This window comes from Aedes aegypti, chromosome 3 (assembly GCF_002204515.2).
Source record: "Aedes aegypti strain LVP_AGWG chromosome 3, AaegL5.0 Primary Assembly, whole genome shotgun sequence".
Taxonomy (NCBI): Eukaryota; Metazoa; Arthropoda; class Insecta; order Diptera; family Culicidae; genus Aedes; species Aedes aegypti.
In genome coordinates, this window is record NC_035109.1 from 94,387,226 (window position 1) to 94,404,732 (window position 17,507).

The following is a 17,507-nucleotide window of genomic DNA, read 5'->3' on the forward strand; positions in this document are numbered from 1 at the left end:
CTTACGCCTAGACTTATTAGCCCGGATAAAGGTAGAAATCCCATTCCAGCGAGATCAGCATCAATGGAGTGACACTGACACTTCAGTAGTCGCACTGTTGAATCGTGTACAACAGTGGTGTAGCGAAATAGTTCTGATGCGACCACTGAAAGGTGAATCCTGGAAGGAGAATAAGAATCCTGAGAGAATACAGATGAGAATTCTGAGAGTTTTCTAGAATAATCTGTGGGAGTGATAATGAAGGAATTTCTCATCTAATCTGTGGAAAATTTCATAAAATAATTGCTGAATAAATGCCTCGAGGCATCTCTTGAAGTTTTTTGGGAAAAATTCCTACATTCTTCGATCATTATGCTAAAGCAGTTTTAGTCTTATTATTAGCTGTTTAATAATTACTACCTTCAATAAATCAACAACACTTGGAGGGATACGTAGTAAGAGTAATTCATGTCGAAATTCCTAAAAAAAACCTGGATGAAATTTCTGGATGAATCCCCGAATGAACCTGGCAGATTTAATAGACAAATTCTTAGAAATCAATCAAGATTTTTTTTTGAGTAATCTCTAAGGGTAATCTTGAAGAAATTACTCAATAAGAATGATTATAGAAATTATGTTATGCTGTATTATATATACCTCAAGAAAATTCCAGAGAAATTTCTGGTATAATATAATCCCTTGACTCTTTCTTTCCCACGTGTTCGATCGACTTTTTGCTTACGAAAAAAAAATGTTTGTATAAAAATTGCTAGAACGTTGTTTGCAACATTTTTTGAAATCGGTTTAACACATTTTAGTTATTTTTCAATAGTAAATTGATTGTCTATAGATAGTTTTACTATTGAAACAGTGTGTTAACTATTGGATTAATCTAATGAGTAGGGGAAGCATATTCTGGTAACTATTGCGTAGTGTTATTTCAATTCGGTTTGTCTGAAGTTCGTAGAAAACCAATGGATCTCTTGAGTGAATGAGAGTATCAAGAAACTCCTCATAGAATGTCTATATGAAACACATAACGAAATTTCTGGAAGAGCTTTCCGAGATTTTCGTGGAGACATTCCTCAAAAAATCTCTTAATGAATTCATGGATAAACTCCTGGATGTATAGAGAATCCTTATATTAGTCTTCACAGCCATGTTTTATAGAATTAAAATATGCATAACACATCTTCCGACTAATCTGGTAAAGAATTCCCTATAAATACTCTTGATATGTTGATATTATGCACAAAATCATGGAAAAATTATTCAAAGTATTCACATAAAAAACTCTGCTTGACGAATTACTGGCAAAATAGTCCTTTGAATCCTTTGAGGATCCCGAAAAAAAATTGTATAAGAATTCATCAAGTAATTCTTGGTGATGGTTGTGCCATATTTCTCCGAATGTCGGTTCTCCAAATGTCGTTTCTCCAAATGTCATTTCCCCGAACCCAGTTCCCCAAATACTCCGTTTCCCTGAATTGTCATAACTTTTTACATATCAATGTGCTTAGCGAACCGATCATCTGTTATGCACCTTTCTTTATTTGATTGGCGGTTCTTTCGAGTATGTATTTATTCGAGAATGACCATTATTTCCTATTTTTGGATTGTTTATCGTTACATATTTCTAGTTCAGCATCTTGTTACTAAAGACTGTTCTTGCACATTTTAGAACTGCATCACTTTTTGGAGAAATAGGCCATTCGGGGAACTGGCATTCGGGAAAATGGGTCATTCAGGGAAGCGGGTCATTCGGAGAACAGGCGTTCGGGGAAATTACATCCGGGGGAAAATAGCACAATCCTTGATGATATTTCCTGATAAGTTCTCGAAGAATTTCCTCAAAGAATCCTTAGCACAATTTACAGAAAAACTTTTAGGAAAATGTAGAATCTTCCGAAGGAATACCTCGATTAATCTGTGTACGGATATTTGGAAGTATTTCAAGAGAAATTATCTGAATTAATAGCAAATATATCCCCCGGAAATCTAAAAAAAAAAAAATAACCGGATGGGAAATTCCTGTATGAGGAAACCCTGTAAATAGAAGGAAGTCTTGTAGAAATTGCTAGAGATGTTCGCACGGACGAAGCCTCAGAAAAACCACAGGTAATATTTCTAGTAGTTACTGCAGAAATTTTGAGATAAATCCCAAGAAGATATCACTTGGTATCACTTCAGAATTTCCCTGAAGAATTCTCGGAGAATTTCCTTCAGAAATCTCTGATGGAATCCTTGGTTGAAATCCGTTCTTAACGAAAAAAATAATATAAAAACCTCGTGCTCACACTAGATACTGCGAGCGTGTCTGAGTTGAGCGTTGTTATCCATTTGGTGAGAAATTTCCCCAAGCTGTGCATTGAGACCTTTACTTGACGATGTTTAAGATATCCCCAGCAACTATTAATATCTTGCTAATATCTATGAAGGGAATTCTACAGAAATCAATTAACACTCAACAACTGAAGGTTTGCCTGGAATCCTAGAGAAACTCATTAGATAGTCTCTCAGGTGGATATCAATCTCTGGCAACACTTCAGCAGAATTTAATCGTAGAACTTTTGGAAGACCCTTAACTTTATTGCACAATCATAGCATAGCCTGACACAGCATTATCTGTACTCCGATGTTCGCAGAAACGGCAGCCACTTTCGCTCCCACACCGGCCACGCAAAGTCCCACTTGGGGCTGGAACTGCATCACGATGCTGCTGGCCCTGGCCGCCAAGTTAGCCCACTGGATCGGTATGTCGACCATCTTCTCCACCGACTTGGAAATGTTCTACAATATGAACAAAGGTCAATATTCATTTGTACTCAAGTCCTAACTCACCATCTTACCTGAACGTAGCAGCTTCGTTGCGCAGCATCCAGTTCCGCTTCATCCACCCCGGCGAAGTTCCTCGCGTTACACCCGTCCAACGCCCGTAGCCATCCACCGTAGGCTTCTTCCGAATCGCTGACCGCGACCAAAAATTGATTCACAATTCCGTCCAACTCGTTCCATCGATCCCGAACGCATCCGGTAGCTTTGGTCACGACAGGCTGAGCAGCATCGTCCGGCACCTGGCCAACGCAGCTTTGGCGAGCTTGAGGGAGTTCCCTGAAAGATATGGCTACCCCGCGGATTCCGGCCGCAGTCTGATCCTCGATGTAGTCCAGAGTGGAGTTGACGATACTGGAGAGGGTGTCCATGGTTTCAGCGAGGGTGTTAACTCCGGTGTCCAGCATGCTCTTCGCCGTGGATGAATACAGTTGCGAAAGGTACGATACGGCGGTATCTAGGAACTGCATCGGTAGACGACGAGTGATGAGTGTTTGCAAGAACTGCCACGGCTGCAGGAAGTTGCTAGCGTTGCTCGCCGGATTGGCGATTTCGTTCGGAAGCGGAAAGAAGTTCTCGCCGATGGCGGCCTGAGTTCCGTTGAGTGTCGGGATCGGAATGGCCGGTATGGAAGGTAGCTCAAAGATGGCGCGTTTTCTGCGGCTTTGCGTTACATTTGACGGAACGGTCTCATTTTGCTGGCTTTTGGAGTTGGAACCGAAGTCTATGTGGATGTTTGTGACTCCGTCATTGCCTCGGGTGATGAGGATCTCGGTTCCGTTCTTCTCGAAGGTCAAGTTTCCTTTCCAGCGGGATAAGTTGAACGTTAGGTCCCGAATGGAGGTACCTTCATCGGTCACAGAGTTACTGTTGACACGGTTTCCAATGGAAATTGTAACGATCGAAGGGGAAGCTCGGCTCTGCCAGGGCCAGAACCAGGGACTTGCCTCCAGGGATGGGATCTGTAAAGGATCAGATGTGTCAGATTAGTAGGAAGAATACGCTAACTGATAGAAAGACTTACCAGAAAAAGTCCCATTACGGAAAGTAGTCCAACCAAGTGGAGATGCTGCGCCATCGTTTGACTTGTTGATTACGGAGCTTGAACGCGTTTAATGTCACTGGATGGCTTATATTTCGAGCATTAATGCATTGACGTCCGCACGTGGATCGCATTCGGAACAGTATTTTGCACAACAAACATATTTGAACAGTTGTTGCAATTTGAATTTACAACTTGTTTAAGTTTATTGCACGGCTGTTAGTATCAATTCTAAGGTCAAGATCGCTGTTGGAGGTTCTCGGTGACGACGATATGCGTCATCATGTGATAAAAATCACTAATTATCTTTAGGGATGTTTGAAACTACATGTTATGAACAATCTGGATAATTTAAATACCTTGCTGATAAAGGAAGAAACTGACAACATTTTCTATCAACCTGGGTTTATATATAGTACCTTTATCGGCTCTTGTTTACCTGTATCTTTTCCGTTCTTCTTATCTGGCGTTTCCCGGCCCTTATTTTCCCTTCTGTGTTACCTTTTTTGCATACATCTCTAGACTGCCTGGTTTATTATCTTGGTTGAGTGTACGTTATCGCAATGACGACGCCACGTATCCTTTATGCCTACTACTGTCGCCTGTTGGAAATCCTGATGTTTAATTTTCCGTCAGACGATTTGAGCAAGAGAAGGTAGCAAGTGATTGAAGCAGACTTATTATCAAGGTTTTGTTTACACCTCAATCTCTTTTTACTACCGCTCTTTTTACGACGACTCTGTTTGAATATATCAATATCCATTCGGTTCTTAGGATCGAAAATCCGAACCATTATAAACCAGACCTATCCACTTTATTTATTTCTTTCTGACGCTACATCTCAACTGGGACAAATCCTTCTTCTCAGTTTAATTTTTTGGATTCAAACCTCTTTTTAGAGACTTGTGACAAATTCTAGCGGCGAAAGAGAATCCTCCAGAGACTTTTACGTGATTACTTCATAGGTCTTTCCAAAAAATAATCAGATTTCTCAAGGAGAAACTTCAGTAACTCATCTTGTGATTTCTCCAAAGATTTCTATTGGAATACTTTCAAAGTATGCTCCAGCAATCCCTCAGAAAATTTTTCTAGACAATCTTCCACCAATTCTCTTAGAAATTCATCCAGCGATTATTCATGGGATTCTTAGAGAATTTTTTACAGAACTTGATCCATGAAACTATTGAGCACTCCAAAGCTATCAACTTACCTTTTATTCCTTGATGGCTACAGCGTAGTGTCACCAAAGACAAATCAAAGACCCCCATGTCCCTTGCAGTTGCCCAAAATTTTATGGCTCATAAGGTAATCTAAAATGCCGTTCAAAGTGTACTGCGATCTGTCAAACTTGGGTACCTTTTGCACTACCGAGGGACCAAATGCAGTACTAGAAGTGGTACCCAATCTGAGCCCGAGTGGGACGGACCTGGTGTCACGCCATTGCCGGGCGTATTGTAGAGCTCCATCTGCGTCGGCCTTGGGCGATACTTCTCCAGTTGCCTCGAACGTTTAGGGACGTCTACCTCTACCTGGTTCCCTACTTAACATTATTTTCGCAATTCTTTCTTCCGACATCATCGCACTAAGTCACCAGCCCACTGAAGTCTGCCGCATTTTTATACACTTGGTATACTGCCCATAACTGCATATTTGTAACATTCGACAAAAGTAGGCATTGAGTAAATTGAATACCAAGTGTGCATTCCATGGCAGTATGGGAGGAAACTAAAATTTCAAAAAAATACCAGGAACTCAAAAGTGCTTATTTGAGGCTAATATTTTGTACAACTCATATCGCATACTAGGTGAATAGTCAGAATATAATTTTGAAAGAAATTTCATTGCTGTTACATTACGAGGCTCATTTATAATCTCAATGTGACTGTTATGCGGTTATAATTACCAATGTGACAAAACAACTTGGTATTTTTTTCGAATTTTCTAGAACAATCTCACAGATTTCAGTAAGTTGATCTAAAGTATTTATCATTTGATGACTCTCCATGGTATTAACTCCAATTTGTCAAAAATGTCGAATGTGACTGTTATGCAGTTATGGGCAGTATAGTTCGTAACTCATGTGTCTACGCCACACATCATTTTCTAGTTTTCCACCGAGTGTTGTGCGCAGCACTTTGCGCTTAAAAACAGCGAAGGCTTTCCTATGAAGGTCTGCCTCTTTCAGCGTTACGTTTCGTGCGCGTAGAGAACCACCGGAAGAATTAATGTTCTACACTGAGCGAATTTTATTTCCGTTTGTATGTTGCGGGACCTAAGCTGGTTACGTAGTCCATAGAAGGCCCTATACGTAGCCGCAATACGTATTTTTACTTCGTACGCGGGAAACGTCGTTGTCACATGTTACAATGGTTCCAAGTTAAAAAATTATTCAATAACTTCAAACACATCCCCATCGAATACTACATAAACACCTCTATCTCTAACTGCAACCTTGTACTTCGTTTTGGTAGAATAAGTGGTCAGGCCTATCCTCGCTGTCTCCATCATCAGAGACACTAAGGCTTCCACAGACCTGCGATCAATTCTAAAAAGGTCGAGGACTGTAAGGCCAAGGAGACCGTGTGATAATAGTGTTCCTCTGCACGCCAGATCTCCTAATAGTACCCTCGAGTGCAATGCTGAAAAGTTCATTCGAAAGTGCGTCTCCCTGCTTCAATTCGGCTGACGTCATAAACCGGGTTGACACTTCGTCTGCAATCCGAACACTTGATATCGAACCATCCAGCGTAGCACGTATCAGTCTAATTAGTTTCGCCGGAAAACCATGTTCAGAAATTATCTGCTACAGCTGATCTATTTCGCAGGCCGCCTTGAAATTAATAAACAGGTAGGTCTGTAAGATATACTCCCGGAATTTATCGCAAGGTAGATATCTGGTCCGTTGTCGCGCGGCCAGCTTGGTATTCGCCAACTCCTCAAGCGGTCTCAGTTTGTTGAACAGGATGCGCGACTTTATTTTATACACCTTATACAGCAGTGTAATTCCTCTGTAATTAGAACACTCCAGTATGTGCCCTTTCTTGTAGATTGGGCGTATGAAGCCATCCAACCAGCCTTTGGGAATTTCTTCGTCCTCCTTCGTCAGACCTTCAGTATTACTCAGTGGATCGACTGGTAAAGCTGCTCACTTCCGTGCTTGAGATGCTCGACCGGACTCTCGTCATCCTTACCAGCAGCCTTGCAGTTTTCAGCTCGCTGATAGCCTTTTAACCTCTCCTATGATCGTCATCATCCATGTTCAGTCTGTTTCTCGCTACATTCCCATTTTCACCGTTCAAGAAGGGTTCCTTCCACCTCGCTGCCCTGTACCGCTCTCTGCTCTGTCGAGTACCGGCCACAAGCTTACGGCTTCTGGCGGCATTCTTCAAGTCTGTCACTCTCTGGCACTATTCATCGAACCAGTCGTTGCATCTTCCAGTGCCAATCACGTCCCGCGCCGTTGTTGTCACAGCTGTTGACAGCTCCAGAAAAGTTGATTCTTCCCAACTGCTCGGTACTGTGCAGTTACCCCATCAATCGACAAGCATTGGATGGAGCAGGGTGTCTGCAACCTGGAAAAACCTGGAAAACCTGGAATTAACAGGGAATTTTATTCAACCTGGAGAAACCTGGAATTCTCAGGAAATTTCGGCCACAATCAGGGAAATTATCTTGAATCAGTAATACAAGGTAGAATATGTCCTTTTTGTGGTAGAAAATCTTTTCAATCATAAACATCTTTGGCTGCGCCGCTGTTAAGAAGCTACTAGAGATGTTCAGTCCTTAAATTGTTTAACGAATTTTATTTATCCAACATAAAACATGTTCAGATAATTGCATCCTTATCTTAACTCTTTAACTAACTCTAATCCTAACTTGAGATTAGAAAGCTGGTAAGGGCAAGTACAGTTCTCATTTACAGTTGGGTGTCGTTCATGAGCATATGAAACTTGGTTGAAAGCATTCTAATTTATTTACAAAAATATTTTTCGACTATTCCACAAGTTCTGGAGGAAATTTCAAGGAAGGATTCAGGTATTCTTGTGATTTTTTCTGGAATACCTTTATGCATTTCTCGAGAGATGCTAGCAGTAATTTTTCAAGGAAACTCAAATGAATTCCTTCACACATTTTGTCAAGGAAATCGTAGAGCACTGCAACATTATTACCTCCAGTAATTTTCACATAGATCACTCTGAAAAAAAAAATGACAGTAATTATCCCAGGATTTCCTTCAAATGTTTTTCCACTGATTAGTTCACCGATTTTTTCAGTTAAAAAAATACACTACACGTTAATGCTTCCAGTGGATGGTTCGCCCTTTGAAGGACTCACCAACACTAGACAACGGACTAGCATGCAACGCTCAGTGGTACAGTTGAAATACATTCCTGACAAAAAGTGTTCCGAACTGAAGCGGGAATCAAACGCACACCCCTTGACTCGATGCGGCTAAATGCTTGGTAACACTAACCGCACGGCCACGAAGCTCACGTTATTACTTCTATGAGATTTACCACATATGCTAATGAAGTTCTTCCACAAATGTTTATTCCATAGTTTCGATTACGCCGACTTTCCAGTTCCTATAAAAATCAGCCACGATTACTTTCAGAAATTGCTCAAAATGTCTTCCTTCAGGCATTATCAGATGAAATCTTTTGTGAATTTTTGGAAGAATTTCTAAAAAAAATGGCCTAGAATTCCTCATTAAGTTCCTCCAGAAATTATCCAGAATTTCTACACCATTTCATCAAAATAGCATTGCTGTGGTGCAAACATTTGTCTGATAATTTTTCAAATAATGTTTCCAAACTCCATGGATTTTTCAAAACATCATTCAAGGTTCCACATCAATTATTACTACAGTCATTCTTACAGGTATTTTTCTAATTATTCATACTTAAATTTCTCCAGGAAGTCTCTCCGAATTTCTTCAAAAAGTCTTGTAGGAAATTACACAGAAATTGGATGTTTTTTCGATTATATCGATTATATTATCAAAAAAATATTAAGAAAAATTTCATCAAGAATACAGGAGTTTTTTCAGAGATCATTGTAAGAATTCATCGAGGCATACTTAGAACTCACACACAAATTTTCTTTAGAAATTTAACGCGGATTTTTCTCAAAATTTCCTCCAAACAAATTTGAATCAAATCCTTGACATTTCCATGAAGAAAATTCTATTATTCTTAGAGGTATGTCCGTTCAAATGAAGTTAAGTTTCGTTTTGTATTCATAATTCATGTAAGGTACACTAGGGCAAGTTGAAACGGCTGGGGTTAGATGAAATAGCAAGGTTCCATAGCGAAATTTTATTATGATGTGAAATATTGTTACAGAAACATCAAGTTAACAGATGGAACAAGCTTTTAGGAAAATTTATTGGCATCAAGTTCAAAACTTTGTATTTCATCTTGCCCCGGTGTACCTTATGGTCTGATTTTGGTTCATGTTCGTTTTTTATGGCAAGAGGTATTTCAAAATCTATTTCTAATGCGATCAAACGCTACCAAAATCTAAACAAAAATACAACACGCCCTTCAGACAAATTTTGTGGGTGTATCGCTGATGTCCATAATTCAGAATCCCATTTTATAGAAAAAAGTTGTCCCTTAAGTTCGAATAGACTATTTTCTTCATATCTGATTATGATGATTGAAGACTTGTTTATTTGATAAAAATAATTGTTTTTTTTTGTGGAAATAAAAAAAATCGGCAAATTTTATTTATTTCTTCTGATGTTGTTTACCTATACGTTTAGAACAAAATGATAATGAAAATTTTCATTAATAAAATGAAAAATACCTTAAAAGTTTATCGAAGAACAAGAACAAAAAATTTGTTCAAGTGCTTTGAAGCACTTTTTTTAAATAAATTTGTAATCATGTAAAATTAAATATTTGCCAATCATTTATGTATTTTGGAGAATTTCAACAACCTGGAATTGTTTTTATTTTGAATCTGGAAAAACCTGGAATTCTCAGGGAATTTCATTTCTGTGAATGAGTAGACACCCTGATGGAGTCTCCAAAGCTATATCCAGTTGTTAAGCTTTCAGATCTTGCAGAAAATCCAAGAGGAGTTCTGCCATGAAAATCCTTGAAGGCATATTCCAGAAAGTTGAAGACATTTGTTCAAGGATTTTTCCCGACAAAACTTACAAGAACACATCTTGGGGTTTCTTCGTCGATTTGTTCAGTAACTCTTCCATCCTATTTCATACTGATTTTCTCAAGAAATCATCCACAGTTTCTCCCAGGAAATGTTTCAAAAATTCCTCCAGGAATTGTTCCAGGAAATCTATTGGGGACTCATTCTGGAATTTCTCGATAAATTTGACCAACATTCCTCACGGATTCCTTCAAACATTTCTCGAGGCATTCCATTGTGAGATTACTACTCCAGTTTTTGCTTTTTTTTTTAATTTCTTGAGTAATTTCCTAAGTATTAAGAGATTGATGAACATTCACAATTTCATTAAAGGGTTTGCATCAAATTCAGAAATTCTTTCAGTTATTTATCCGATCATTCTCAGATATTTTTATAGGGATTCTGTTCGATGTTTTTTCTAGGATTTCCTTCAGAAAATCCTGTAGGATTTACTCCAGCGATTTGAATGAATGCTCAATAATTATCCTAGTCACTCGAGAGAACGAGTCATCAGTGTTTGGATTTTGATCCGAATAAGCCGATCGAACTATATTCGGAGAGTGTAACAGTTCACGAACCATGACAGTTCGTGGCAAATCGCATTCGGAGAGCCCTATGAGTTTACATTCACTCTCGTTTAGTACGTGGCACGAGAGCAGCAACTCTCACAGACTACAACAGTATCGAGCCATTCGGGTGATTTATGTTTTGCATAAAATTGGTAATAACTTTCACATTTTCGGGTAATGCAGCCTTTAACAACCTAATTATAATCTATTTGATCATTGCACACCCCTTTGGTTGCAAACATAGCATAGAAAATAAAAAATATTCGCCTCTGTTTCTTGATCAGAACGAGAGTGGGTCAGCAAATGTTACAATTGTTTACACACAGTGATCGGCGCCAATCAGTAGGCGGTGTGTGTCTGTCTTGTTTTCGTTCATGGCTCGTTATCTTTCACGAACTATAAATGTCTTGCGTGTTGTATGAATGAGATGGGATGAAATTATGGCACGTGTGTAAATGATCGTAAAATTTTCCAAAGTCTGCGAGTGATCCATGTCTCTTTTTTGACGAGAGTCGGTTCATTTGATCAGCACAAATCAGACAAAAGGTACCCGGAAAAAGAACGAACTGATTTGTTTCCCCTTTTTTCATTCGTTTGTGTCTAGGCTTCATTATAACGCTTGACACATGCCTTGCTTTGCGCGCCACAGCGCACATGCAACCAGTTTGCGGCAGTTTCGCACTCTCAGCATACACAGCCACTCAGCATGCCCCGCCCACTTGTATGCAAGTGGGCAGATGAGAAATAGAGAGAAAAAGTGCAAACTTGAATGGCAAAGCACATTTTGCTTCTTCCTTGGTTGGGGTAGAGGAAATCGGCCGAGTACATCGTGGTTTCCTACGTACCTACATTCGAAGAATGAGAGGGCGAACGGTACGACGCATATTGCGCAACACGGAGTGTACCGCTCTTTTTCCGTTCGCTCTTGCTTTGCCATTGATCCGTTCAAAAGATTCAGTTCACTATAATGAGTGATTCGGAAAGGTTCCGTTCACTAAAATGAGTTGTTTTGCCCATCTCTAAACTCGTCTATAAAATTCGCCCAAGATCTTTTCAAGAGTCCCTAAAGTTCATTTGGGCCTTCCTTAACCGAGTGGTTAGAGTCCGCGGTTACATAGCAAAGCCATGCTGAAGGTGTCTGGGTTTGATTCCCGATCGGTCCAGGATCTTTTCGTAATGGAAATTGCCTTGACTTCCCTGGGCATAGAGTATAATCGTACCTGCCACACGATATACGAATGCGAAAATGGCAACTTTGGCATAGAAAGCTCTCAGTTGAAAACTGTGGAAGAGCTCATAAGAACGCTAAGCTGAGAAGCAGGCTCTGTCCCGGTCCCCACTGCCAAGAAGAAGAAGAAAAAAGTTCATTTAGAGATCCTTGCAAGAGTTTCTAAAGAAGTTTCATCAGAAATTACTTTAGGATTCCTTTCAAACTATACCTCCTGGATATTTTTTCCGGAAATTTCTTCAAAAAATTCTGAACTGAAGCTATTCCTTGAACACATTCTCGGAAAAAAAATTGAAGGACTTCCTTGGGAAATTTCGAATTCTGAGAAAAATCGCTGAATGAATCTTTGGAGAAATTTGTTAATTTGTTCCTGAAGTAAAATTCCTGATTAAAATCCTAAAGAACAACGGTTTTGAAAGAAATACTATGTAGTCAGTGGAGGCACCTCTGGAGAAAGTTCTGGTTGAAATATTCGAAAATGTCCTAAACGTAAATCTTGGACGAAATCCTACGCAAATTGATGCTAGAAAATTTCTGAAGCTTGGAGAAATTCCTGAAAAAAATCTTGGTAGAATCTCTGGAGTCATTTCAGGGGTTATCCTTAGAAAACTAAATTCTTGAAGATTCTTCTTCTTCTTGGCATTACGTCCTGATCCTCACTGGGACAGAGCTTGCTTCTCAGCTTAGTGTTCAATGGGCACTTCCAAATTTATTAACTGAGAGCTTTCTTTTCCAAATTTGCCATTTTCGCATTCGTATGTCCTGTGACAAGTACGATGATACTCTATGCCCAAGAAAGTCAAGGAAATTTCCATTACGAAAAGATCCTGGACCGACCGGGAATTGAACCCGGACATCTTCAGCATGGCTTTTGCTTTGTAGCCGCGGACTCTAACCGCTCGGCTAAGGAAGGCCCCCATTTCTTGAAGGTATCTTTAGTGAAATTCTTGGAGTGATTTCTTAGCTCAAATGAACTTATGAATAAATCTTTGGAGCAGGGGTTGAATTCAGAAAAAAATGAGAGTATTTCTCATTTATCGCTCCCTGCAACAATCATGATACGCAACACATCATGAGAGTCTGTTAATTCCATTACCCCCTACCCAACCCTTCTTGTACGGAATCTCGGTACAGATTTAGCGCGGCGAAATTCCCGGAAATCCATCTGTATAACACAATCCATCAATTTATTTGACTGGTTCCAGCCCCCAACCGACCAAAGTTTCGAAGCCAGGCAGCTTGGATTGCGGATTGCGGCCCAACTTTGGTGTCCACACAAAGTTCACATCCCAGAATCCCAAAACGCTTTCGTTTCGATTTGCGGTCTAACTTTTCCGTTGCTCCTGAGTTCTGATACTTTGTTAGCAGAAGGAAAAAAGAAAACTTTGCAAAACTGTTGGTGATATCGTTGTGTTCCGTCGGGAATTGTCGGAAGTTTTTCACCAGTTTGATGACGATTTCCACTGTAATTGAGAATGATGTACGCAGTGATGTAAAGAACATTGATAATTTTGTACAAAACTTTGTACAGTATTTGTGTGGATTATTGGTCAGCTGTGAAACACCCTACTACCTCTTATTATAGCTCTCAGTATAGCAGCCAATATTATAGTATTTTATTGGCCAATAATAACTATTTATTATTTAAACAAAATGGTGGTCAATTAAATTGTATATGAAGAATATAAAGACCAACCATTAAAGCCAATAAAAATTCTAAAAATTGCAATGATTTCGAAAAGTTGTTTAAAATTATGCAAAAACATCGAAAAAAAAACAAGTCAATTGTTTAAATCAACAATTTTTTGTGGTGAACAAAAATTGTGCTGCTAGTAAAGAGTGGAATTTTTCGAGTAAGCCCGAGTAGATTCCACATGTTAAAAGCAAAAACACATAATGTCGAAGCAGAGACCCACCTAGATGATTGCTATTCAGTAATCCATTTTAATTAAAATCTGCCGTCGCAGACACTCATATGGCGAAACGCAGAACACGGGTTTGACTTTCGCTCTTCGAAACAAGCCATCCACCTGTTCTCTGAAAGTGTGGAATGACGATTTATTGTCTTCGGTGGCTGTGCGTACCTAATTTTTGCTCGTTATCCTTGCCGTTTGAGGGTTGTACGGTATGTACGGTTCGGATCCCTGAGCAAACGTGTGGCAAAGCATCATGTGTTGCTTCCAATCGTGTGGACACAGAGTTCGTTATACTGTTAGGTTCGGGGAAAATTTTCGACATGGGTTTCTTTCTAGGAAATCGATGTGATTGATACCGAATCGGCTGCGTTGTGATGGTGACTATACTATGTATTGTTGAGCACAAAGGTGGTTTTCCAGTATTTGAGTGTCGCACTCCTTATGTCGCCTTTTGTCATAATGTGGCCTCGAATATTGCTTATAACGAATTTATTCAGTATTGTTACCATATATGTCATGGTCGTACTATAGTTTCTAATCATAAGTCAAACAGTTTTGAAAAGGTTTTCATTAGTTTGTGACTAAGACATATGAAAAGAAATTATATTTTATATCACATTGCTTAAATTTGATCAATATCTAGGAAATTCCACGAATCTTCTCAAGATCATGTTTACGTCATAAAGTCATCAATATTGCTTTAAACGAATTTATTTCCTATAATTACCATATATGCTATGCTTGTCCTTTGATTTCCAATTCTAAATTAATGGTTTCTTATGTTACAAAACAGTTTCGAAATAGTGATTTACGTAACAAGTTACAACACGAGTCATAATTTATCCAACGTGGCTTTTCGAGTTGGATAACTACGGCAAGTGCTGTAAAAATCGAGTTCAGCAACGAGTTGCGTACCACATTTTTTCTGTAATTGGCTGTAATAGGACATTCTAGGGTGTCAGAAATCATATCGGGATGCGTTCATCAGTGTTTTGCATTGAAAAAAAATAATGTGATTCATGGTGCAACTCAAAACAGGTTTTTTTAATATTCAATTTTTTGCCGATGTTCTCAATTCAATTTGAAATATACGAGTTCGGATAGGGTAAAGAACTACTTGAGCACTTCCATGACTCACTTTGGCATGGATTGTTCTTGGGCGAAATGTCTGAAACGTGGCAATAAGCAACTTTTCAAAACGACACACATTTAGGTCAAATATGAACTCAGTAGCTTAGAAAAAACCTGTCGAAGTGTCACAGGATAGGCTCCCTACCTAGGTATGAAAGAGATATACACTTCAATCTCTAATAGATAATCAATAGCTTCGGTAGTCATCAAATTAGACAATCGAGATGCTCCGCAAAGTTATAGGCAATTGAATGTTAGAGTTATGTCAAATGAAATGAGATACCTTAAAAGGTAAATGATAATAAATTATCACAGAACTTGGCAACACTGCCGTATAAATTGTAGAAAGTTTGATTTATCAAATCAGTTGCGAGATGGAAAATTTGTGAACATTCAAATTCAAAGTATGATCCAATATCGATCACCATTGCTTAAAAGTTAAAAGCAATGGTGATCGATATTGGATCAGGTACTAAATTCCGGTGCGCAGCTTTAAGTTCGATTTTCCCACCGAAAAAGCATCTTAAACTGGCTGCGGTCGTGCGGGAAAAATCGATTCACCAGACAGTTACAGGTTCTACCGAACCGCACTGGACGAAAGAACTGTAACAATTGAGTCCCTGAGGAAGGTCCCAAACGGACCGAAACGTTGGACAAAATAAAATAACAGTTTTTAATGAGTTAAGTTAAAGTCAAGTCAAGTTCAGAGTTTAGAGTCAAGTTAAATGAGATGCCATAAAAGATAAATAATTAAAAATAATCATAGTAGTTGGCTACTCTGCCATATAAATCATAGAAAGCTCAATTTATCGCAGTAATTCAAAGTACGAAAGGTTGTCTAGGACCTCCTTGAAGTTTAATATGAGAAATGGTTATTGGTCACTGTATAGGTAAATCAAACTATTCAACAATTTAGGAGGAAGTTAAGTCTAAGAATCCAGAACAAATAATCACGTGGCTTATGGACAGCCACTTGGGATTTATTTGAACAGTGTTGCTAGCTTTCAAAAATATTTGAAAATATATGTAAGCATTGGATAATGTTGGGCCCCACTTCTGTTTCGCTGGAAATTTGCTGTTTTGCTATCTCATCGTGAATTAAGCATATTTAGCTTATTCGTTCCGGTTGTCCAGTGTTACTAACGTAAAAAATATTTATCGCGCAACTTTTCAAAAAGACCTATCCAACATTAAAAGGCTTTTTTTGTTTACTTTTGCTTTAATCAATAACTGATCCACATTAACATCTTCTGTTGCGTTTTTGTATGAAACGCTAGTAAAAGACATTGTGTTTCGACCTTTAATGAAAAACTCAACAAAAACTTTAGTACTGCACTGTTATAATCGAAAGAAAGCGATAGAGGAGAGAAACTCTCATTGTCACATAAGGCCTTTAGTAAAGCTCATCGAAAATTTTTCATAGAAAAATCAACCATTTCGACTCTATAATAACTTCTGAATATGCCATATGAGTTATTGCATGCAACTTGTTTGAGAAAATATAGCTCCGAAACAGATGATTTCAGAGAAAAACATTCTATTAAGAAGTTTTAGTGAGCCGTTTGGGCTACATACACTGAAAAAAAAAATTTCATTATGAAAAATTAAAAAATATAATATTTAAATTATTCAGAAACTCTATTTTTAATATTTTTAAAATTTTCATCATGAAATATTGATAAAAAATAGATGTGTATGACATAATTTCACGATGGTGACTTTTATAATAAAATCTAACAACAACTTTTGGTTTTCAAAATTCGTTTTCTGTTAAAATAAAAACTTTCAGACGATGAAATAAAAATCTTGATTTTTTTTTAAATCATAATTGTTATAATGATCATTTCTTTAGAAGTAATAATTTTGGCGTTTTTTTAAGTTTTATGCCAAGTTATAGTTCAAACCATAAAATATGCCATTTTCATTAGTAATTCGCGATTCTGCATCAAGAATATTAAGTCAGTATAGAGAAATATGATCTATAATCTAGAAAACTTGATGTTCATCGAGATGGCTACTGTGCTTCTAGCCCGATATTTAGATACAGAATATCGAGTAAGGGAGAGTTGTCTGTAACTCTAAAATGGCTTCTTCTAGAGAAATGATCAAGATAATCATTATGGTTCAGAATAATTTCAAGGTTCTTGTTTGATCATCAAAACGTATTTACACTAACCACCAAATTGTTCAGAAGCAATCGTGATGGCTTTGATGCCTGTTTGGTAAGCAATATTAATATTTGGATATTTTGGAAACAAACAAATATTTAATATTGTATTCTATTATATTCCACCATGTTTTGAATTTTGTCTAAGTGTACAAATAGAAATATACCTTCTTCTAAATATTCGCACTTCAAAACTTTAATTGCACCACTTTTGGTTTGCTTTAGGTATTCTGAGCAACTATGATTAAGACACTATTCTACTAGGTCTACGTGACAAGGATCATAATATAAAACAACATGAAAAGCGACTAAAATAAACTTGATGCATTTTAATCCTATAAAAAATCCTGGTCAACTTTGTTGAAAACCAGGAAATTGCAAATTATAAAGGTTTTGAGATTACCCATCGTAAATTTGCTTCCTGGTGATGCTTGATTTTTAAGAATAGAAAACATTCAATTGAAGCGTTGTAATACATGATGTGATT

At 38.1% G+C, this 17,507-nt stretch overlaps 2 protein-coding genes across 9 annotated transcripts in view; one reads left to right on the forward strand and one right to left on the reverse strand.

Moving 5' to 3' along the window:
• The window catches only part of LOC5564645 (casein kinase I), a 206,014-nt gene that overhangs the window by 21,948 nt on the left and 166,559 nt on the right, over window positions 1–17,507 (forward strand). The window lies entirely within an intron of this gene.
• LOC5564658 lies at window positions 2,452–4,212 on the reverse strand. Its single transcript, XM_001648928.2, has 3 exons — window positions 3,836–4,212; window positions 2,829–3,773; window positions 2,452–2,769 (listed from the first exon to the last, which is right to left on the reverse strand). Exons 1-3 carry the CDS (start codon window positions 3,887–3,889, stop codon window positions 2,578–2,580), a joined length of 1,191 nt encoding a protein of 396 aa, XP_001648978.2. The 5' UTR covers window positions 3,890–4,212; the 3' UTR covers window positions 2,452–2,577.

Bases quoted from the DNA above. Each gene is read 5' to 3' on its own strand.
- LOC5564658 (XM_001648928.2), bottom strand. From the start codon at position 3,889: ATGGCGCAGCATCTCCACTTGGTTGGACTACTTTCCGTAATGGGACTT. The intron at 3,774-3,835 runs GTAAGTCTTTCT...GATCCTTTACAG, and splicing joins CCGTAATGGGACTTTTTCTG to ATCCCATCCCTGGAGGCAAG. The intron at 2,770-2,828 runs GTAAGATGGTGA...TTCATATTGTAG, and splicing joins AACGAAGCTGCTACGTTCAG to AACATTTCCAAGTCGGTGGA.